Source organism: Alligator sinensis, unplaced genomic scaffold, assembly GCF_000455745.1.
Source record: "Alligator sinensis unplaced genomic scaffold, ASM45574v1 scaffold518_2, whole genome shotgun sequence".
Taxonomy (NCBI): Eukaryota; Metazoa; Chordata; order Crocodylia; family Alligatoridae; genus Alligator; species Alligator sinensis.
In genome coordinates this window covers 692,045-699,985 of record NW_005842779.1, presented here as the reverse complement: position 1 = coordinate 699,985, position 7,941 = coordinate 692,045, and the positions used below count along the sequence as shown (strand labels likewise).

Genomic DNA, 7,941 nt, shown 5'->3' with positions numbered 1-7,941 from the left:
CGGTGCAAAGGAGTTCCCGCCACCCGCATGCAAATTTGTGTCCCACTATTGGCCAGTTCTAAATTATTCCCACGTGGCGGCTAGTGATTGGCTTGCTAGCCTTATAAGAGGCTTGAGCGGTTTCCGCCCCAGTTGGAGAACTCCGAGGAGAACCCCCGCAAGGGAGGACTCCATAACCATCTGGAGGAAGAGAACTTCACGCCTTGTGAAGATCTCTAAGCGCTGCGGAGCCTATCGAACCCAGCGTATACCTTAAGAAGGCTATAGGGGTCTGATCAACCTCTGGCCTCTCCCCGTCGCCGAACGATCCCTCAATGAACCCCTCCCTGCGCGCAAGTTCCACGGAGCCTAGCAAACTTCGTGTGAGTGTATTCAGAGCTCTTTGCTTCGAGTTGTTTTCTTCGGTTGACGCGACGGGCTCGCGTGTTTAGAGCCTTCAACCGGATTGGGCTAGAGGTTCGCGTGGAAGGAACTCTTGCCTCTCTTCTTTTCTATCTGTAACCGCAACCCAAGCAAGTTTTCCTGCCTGCACCGCGACCATCTTCGGTGTAAGTAAAATAATCTTTAATCAACCGCTAAGCGTCCGTGCCTAATTCTAGCCCGCCGGCCTGCATTCCCCGACTTGCGTGTCCGGGCTGCTGGCCACAGCCCGCCGCGCACAGGCCCCCGAGGGCCTCGGACCGCTCCCGGCCCGCACAGTTACATCAATAAAGTCAGATATACCAGACAGGACGTGGGGAACAAGGCCTATAGAGAGAAAGGAGCAGAGGATCTGTTGTAGAGCACTCTTAAGGCAATCTAAGTACAGGTTCAGACAACTAAATTTGGGTATTCTGAATGTTTCTGGGGAGACGGGCCTTTTTTCCAGCATCTCCAGGGAAGTATAAAATTCTAGGTTATCAAACATGCTTTCCAAAAACAACTTAACACAACACTGAATGTAATATCCTGAAAATTTTTAAAGTAGGAGAAGTGGAAAAGTAGCAAATATAGCTTAAAGAATAATTTGACCACAAGAATTGTGTTAGTAATGAGCTGCAACTTTGTAGATACTGATATAAACTTTCAGAATTAAAAAAAGATATATACAATTGTTTAAAGGGAACAAACAGGGACAAGGATTAGTTTCAAACTTAGTGAAAGCTGATTTTCACCAAAATTTGGCACGGGCAGTTCCACCCCCAACTCCCCTTCCAAAGGGATGCCACCGAGTTGGATGCCAGCATCAGGAGTTGCGACAATACTGAGAGAGAAGAAGGGGACTGGAGTCAGTTTGGCCCAGCAGGAGACACCAAAGGCAGTGTTGCCGTGTCCTGGCGATACCAGGATTCTGTGGTGCTGGGCAGCGGTGGCGGCTGATTATTAGTGACACTACCTCATATTTTGGACATAACTTGTGGCATGCTTGCCAAAAGAGACAGGCCACCGCTCATCTAGCCCATGCTCCTGCCTACTACAGGACCAAAAACGCAGTAAATTCTGCAGCAGTCTCACGAATTACTTTTAGCTATAGCATACCTCCCTATCAAAATGGGTATCTTTCAAAATTACTTCAAGTAATGGAAACTTGATGAATGCTGAGGTTAATTTATTAAAAAAACTGTCCTTTATTTCTATCTAAAGCAGGGGTGGGCAATTATTTTGGCTGGAGGGCTGCTTAATGAGTTTTGGTGAGGCACTGAGGGCCGCAAGGATAGCCCCGCCCCCTGGTCACCATCTTGTGACCAGAAGCCCTGCAACCTAGCCACCGACTTTTGCCACCAGAAGTCTTTCCCCTTGCCCAAGAAGTACTCCTTTGCAGGGCAGGGGGTGGTGCTTGTATACTGTGTGTGGAGGGGTAGGGAGAATGTGTGGGTGGGTGGGAGGTGTGTATGTGGGGTATGGGTGTATGTAGGTGTGGAAGGATGTGTGCAGGGCCATCCCCGGGGGGGGCGAATCGAGGCGACCCCCCCGAGCGCCGCAGAGCTGGGTGGAGCGGCTGCAGCAACTCTGCAATGCTGCAGGCTTCACATCCAGCTGCTTGGCACCCATCCCCCCCACTGCCGAATCCACCGCCGGCTTCCTCGCATCTGGGGGCAGACCCACACAGGCTGATTTGCCCCGGGCCCCACACCCTGCTCAGGTCGCCTCTGGGTGGGTGTGGATGTGGTTGAGGTGGGTGTGTAGTACTGTTGGGTGTGTGCGTGGGTATGGTGTGGGTGTAGTGTGTGGAGGGGTGTGGGATATGTGGTTGCGGGTATGGGGGACTTGGATGTCTGTGGGTATGGTGGGGCTGGGATGTGGGGTGTGGGTGTATGTGTGGATCTGTGTGAGGGTTGTACGTACTTGGGGATGTGTGTGGGTGGGTATGGTGGGGTGTATGTGTGGAAGTGCATGGGATGTGTAGGACTGCTGGATGTGTGTGTATGGTGGGGTGGAATGTGCGAGGGGGTGTGGGTGCATGTGTGGGGAAGTATAGGTGTGTGGTGGTTGTGGATGTGTGGGGGAGTGTAGCTGGGGAGTGGGGTGCATGTGTGGTGTGGGTAGGTTGGGTGTGCATGTGTGGGGGGCTACCTCCTGCCTGTTCTTTGTGGATGGTGGGGAGAGGGATCAGCACTGCCTGCCTGGCTTGTAGCATGCTGCAAAGGGCAGGAAAGCAGCTGCCGCCAGCGGGCAGCAAGAGAAGCCCCTAGGAGAAGGGAGGGGGGACCGGGAGCCAAGCCTGGCGCCACCAGCTCTCCATCCCACACCTGCCCAGCAGGGCTACAGCTAAGCCTACACTGGCTCCTGCTTCCATCCTACATGCCTGCTCAACGGTGCTGCACCAAGTGCATGCTGGATCCTGCTGCTGCTCCCACCCCACCTGCCTGTCCAGTGCCCGCCTTTGTGAGCAGCCAAGCTTCTTCATGCCCCCCTATCCCCCTACTCCTCTGCTCAGCCATGCACAAGCAGGACCAAAGTGAGCTGCAGGCAGAGTCCACCCCGCTCCCCTCAATGCTGCAGCTTCCCCTCCCTATCTGCTGCCCAGAGCACTACAACAGGGACAGGAAGAGTTGCTGGAGGCTTGGGGAGCCCAGCAGTTCCCTGTGCCTGCTGGCCGGGGCTGGGAGCGCAGCATGTGCTGTCCTAGGCATGAGCCGGTGGTACTTGGCCCCATGCACAGCACAGCAGGGGCAGCCCCCAGTGGGGCGGATACAATTAATTGGTGGGTGCCTGCCTGTGGGCTGTATCAAATCAGCTGGCGGGCCAGCCGGATTTTGCCCACCCCCATCTAAAGCCTGGCTAACTTCAGAGTCCAAACTTTGTCTCTCCCCTGTTCCCCACCATGCAGGTATCGGTGGGCCCTGATCAAGCCACTTCTTAGCCTTCTCTTGGATAAACTAGTTAGACCCTCACTGTAAGGAACATTTTCCATAACTCAAATCTTTCTTGCTCTCCTCTGAGCTCTATAATTGTCCAACATTCAAATTAGGGATGTAAATACCATTTAAAAAATAATTGTTTAACCTCCTCTAATTATATTGATTAAATGGTTAACCAATAACACACTGGCTCAGATGGGGTCGCTGCTGGGAGCCGCTCCTGGGACCCTTTTGAGAGGGGGTAGAAAAGGGGAAGAAGGGGTGACAAGCCCAGGCAGACAACACAGCCCTTGCTCTGGGAGGTAGGGAGGGAGCACCTGCTGTGAAGGAGCAGCTAATTGCTTAATTGAACAGTCATTAGGTTGCCTGTTGTTTTTTTCTTAGGCTATGGGTACTAGTTCTCCTCCCCTCCCCTCTTCTCTTCCTCCTGCCTGCCTGCTGGGGCACCTTGCATCTTTCCTTCCCCTCCTTTCCTGCCAGACTGGGTCACACAGAGCTAAACAATAACCAGTATGCTAACTCATTATCACTCGGTTTATATCAGTTAAATGATTGTTTAACCTTTCACATCCCTTATTCAAACTGGACAGAGTGTTCTAAGAAGGGTCTCAACTAAGCTGCACACGGGTTTGGGGAGGTGACACTCCACAGACTGCTTATACACCCATGGATCACACAGGATTGTATCATTACTGCCAAGTTGTGACAAAAATCAGCTTAGGGATGAAGAACAGCTGGCTCAAGATGAACCTGACCAAGGCAGAAGAAAGCATTTTGAAGAGATCCCAACAAAGAGCAGTTTCCTTTGGTGGAAAGCATACACGAGTGATCAATTCAGTCTATATCTCAGGAGTATTCCTAGATACCTCCCTGATTAAGCTCTCGCAAAGCAACACCTGCTTTCCACCATCTCTGCTTCTTTAGACTCCATCTCATCCTAGAAGAGAATGACGACTAGGTCAGGGGTGCTCACCCCACAGGCCAGAACAGGCCTGCGGAGCGGTCTCATTCAGCCCGCTGGGCTCCCCACAGGTCTAAAAATTTGGTGGTGGGGGAGTGGTGACCACACCTCTGTTGCTACATTTCTGGATCCATGGGGAGCCCAGTGGGTCAGGTAGCATGGCCCTGTGTGCTAGACTGGGCATGTGGGGCTGGGGTGGCACAAGGCCCAATCTGGGCATAGGTAGTTCGGGGATCAATCTGGGTGCCTGGGACCCCAACCCCATGTATGGACCCCACAAGGGGCCTGGCCCACTGACTGGTCCAACACCACTCATCCAAAAGGCCAAGCACCAACTGCCCTAGGTTATCAATGCCTTTAATGCCATAGAAATGCAGAGTACTGGGCATGAAGCCTTCAGTACTCAGGATCCTCCAACTAGTTCAGAAATCTGGAGCATGTCTCCTCAGCAACACAGGCTTGGTGTGCTTGTGGTAGCCAATCTTTTGTTTGCTACAGCGGCTGAATATCAAGTTCAAGGTTTCAATCCTTGTCTTTGAGGTGTTCTGCAGGTTGGGCCCAGGGTGTCTAGAAGCCCCTGAAGCTCAAGGTAGAAAACTATGTCGACAACACAGCTCCCTTGTGCCAGAAGAGGATTCTTGTATGATCGGGGAGAACGTGTCTAGGCAAGAGGCAGAACTTTCCCCCAGGCCAGGCCAGGATAGTGTAAAACTCTTCCAGGAACCAAGGACCACCTAAACTCACTACCTTCAGCTCTAAGTGCAAAGCACATTTCTTTGATCTCCCCTTCTCTAATGGAAGTACAGCAACAGATTATACAAGAAAACGTTCCAAGATAAGCCTGCCACAAGCTCTTGCTTTCTCTCCCAACAGTTATTCTCAACTAGGGTGCTGTGGGACCCTGGGGTGCCTTGAGATCCTCTCAAGGGTGCTTTGGGTTGCCACCCAATGTCAGCACTGTTACATGTGCAAATATGATTCACATGATAAACCCTGAAACTTCAAATAGGAAGCTACATGTTAAAAGCATTCTGACCTTTTATGTGCTTTCTGAGCTCTTTGCAAGAGATTAATGTCTCTATTATTTTTCTCTGAAAACTGAGGTGGCATTTCTGAGGGGTGCCTTGAGTCTAAAAAGATTGAGAACCACAGTCTACAGCATCCCACTGGAAGTTCATATTCGACTGCTTATCTGCTGTTATCCCCAGCCTCTTTTCAGTGTCACTGCATGCCATGACACAGCCTCTCACCTTGGAAGCATGACCTCCATTTGTTTTTAGATAAATGCAAGGTCCTATGCCTTTGTTAAAACATTTGTTTAAATGAGTCCACCTTACCAAACAATTGGGAGTGACCTAAGTAGCTTGGCCTGCTTATTATGTCATTTGCAAAATAAAGCAGTACACATGTACTTCCAGGACATGGAAAAAGCTAATAGCCAGCACTGGGTTTCTTCAAGGCTCCTCTAGAAGCCCCTTTATTCCCCATCTGTTTTCTATACCGTTAACGCTGTGACTGAATCGAGCACCCTGAAGCATCTTAAATATGCCAGTTCTTTTTCTCAGCTAAACTTTAATCTCATCAAAATGAAGGCAACAAGTTCGTTATTATGATGACCTGCTTCAATTCAAAACAGGAAGAGCTCAGTTTAAATATGAATCCTAACCACTGCCCTACCAACCCATTTTTAAAAAGAACAGTCAGGTGACGTATTTATTCACCTGAATAAATTATTGCAAGAGCCTGAATTACAACCCAACAGCCAAAACTGCCAGCCTCACTTCATAAATAAAACCGAAAAAGCAGAGACAGTATAAAAGGCATTGTTTATATGCAATTAATTAGAAAGGGATTTTTAGAAATCCATGTTAAACAAATCTGTTCCAGAATTTCTAGCATGCTACATGAGTACTGCAAAATTTAGGTCCCACTTTGCCAAGAAACAGAGGGCCCTTGTGTGTGTGTACATATGTGAAACAGCATGTGAAAGATGGAAGTGATGAAACCTGCTCTGAAACAGAGGGCTGCTTCTACCTTCCACAACGACACACAAAAGCACTCGCACCAAGGGACCCACAATTTTCATGCCCGCCTCTGTTAGACAATGGGCTCGACAACAACATGACATCATGGCAACACATGACAACAACATGACATCATGGCAGCACACACTGCAGCGCTCCCAGCAACACCTGCACGGAGGGAGCAGAGACCTCCCTCCCCTTCTCTTGCAAGCACTCAAATCCCCCCCGCATCGGGGAGGACAGTTTTCCAGTCAGATACACACAATACTAGAGATTGTGCCTCTAAGCCAATACCTGATCTAGACACATCACCCAGGTAAAAATATCAATAACACCCCCTCCCCTCCCACCCGAGGCGCTGAACTGACGGGTCCTAACCCTAACGTTATTTGCTCTCTGAAAAGAGCAAAAAATGTGGTGGTGTTCACGTGCGGCCGTGCTCCGCTCCACCGCAATAACAAGACTCGGTGGGGATGAGACACCATTACAGCTGCTGCTATTTAAAGTGTGGGGCAGCCTTGCCAAAAAAAAGAGGGGGGGAGGGAAAAATACCCAGCCGTGTTTCTAGCGAACCAATCTCCCGAGCCAAACCGGCGGTGACAGCTTCGCCCCCAAAATAAGCCCCCATAATTGTGGGCAGCCTGCTTTGCTTCTCCCACCCTGCCCCACACTGGGGTCAAGGGCAGAGCGAGAAATGCACCCGTAAAGGCGATGCACGGAGTCCCGTCCTGATCCGCAGCCGCCCCCCTGGGACGGCGTCCCCCTCTGGTGCCTTGGGGACAAGGGGAAAAGCAGAGAGAGGCTGTCTGGGGGGGGGCATCAGGCAGCTGGGCCCTGTATTGGGGGGGGCAAGCTGAATGCCCCCCAAGCAGCAGGGTTTGCTCCGTGCCCCATTGGGGGGGCAGCCCCCCCCCCGCCCCAGGCCAGGGAGGGCAGGGAGCAGCCCCCCTCCAGGTCGGGGGGGGGGGGGGGCCCCCCCCCCCCCCGGCTGGAGCTGCCCCCTTGCCAGCCCCCACCAGCAAGATGGCTGCCGCCCCCAGCCAGGGGCAGAGCCCTGCCTCCGCGTCCCGGGCGCGGGGCGACGGCAGCAGCAGGGCTGCTCCATCAATACCCGCCCGGCCCGGCAGTGGGGATGTTCCCCTGCGGGCATCGGGGCTTTTCCCGCGGGGAGCACTCACCATCGTGGCGGATGGCTCTGGATGCTGCCTGCACCCCTCCCCCCAAGCGCCGCCGCCGCCGCCTCCGCCGAGACCAAGGAGGACTGGAACGAGGCCAGAGCCGGCGAGATAGGGCGAGAGCACAGAGAAGAGCTGGCGGCGGGCTAGAGTGCCCACTTCCCGCGCAGGACGGCGCTCCTGCTCCGCGCATGTCTATGGTGGGGAGCCGGGGGCACCCCCGCCGTGCCTAGCGTGTGGTACCCTCCGGCCCCGCACTGCGCCCTCTAGTGCCCAGCGCGGTCGCGTCCATTGCAGGGGTGGGGGGATCCTCAGCCTCGGGTTACTTTAGATGGGTCCAACAGAGCATCAGGATACTGTGCTAGGATGGATAGGAGGGACCTATAAGGATGGATGATATTAACATAATACACTGTAAAAGAATGAATATCTGTTCTATT

At 52.5% G+C, this 7,941-nt stretch overlaps 1 protein-coding gene across 1 annotated transcript in view; it reads right to left on the bottom strand.

Moving 5' to 3' along the window:
• Nucleotides 1–7,694, bottom strand: part of LOC102383979 (elongation factor 2-like) — a 31,885-nt gene extending 24,191 nt beyond the window's left edge. The window contains exon 1 of the mRNA XM_006034861.3: nucleotides 7,505–7,694. Within this exon, the coding sequence (XP_006034923.1) occupies nucleotides 7,505–7,507 (3 nt within the window). The 5' untranslated portion in view covers nucleotides 7,508–7,694. The remainder of the gene's footprint in view (nucleotides 1–7,504) is intronic.
• Nucleotides 7,695–7,941: the final 247 nt, after the last annotated feature.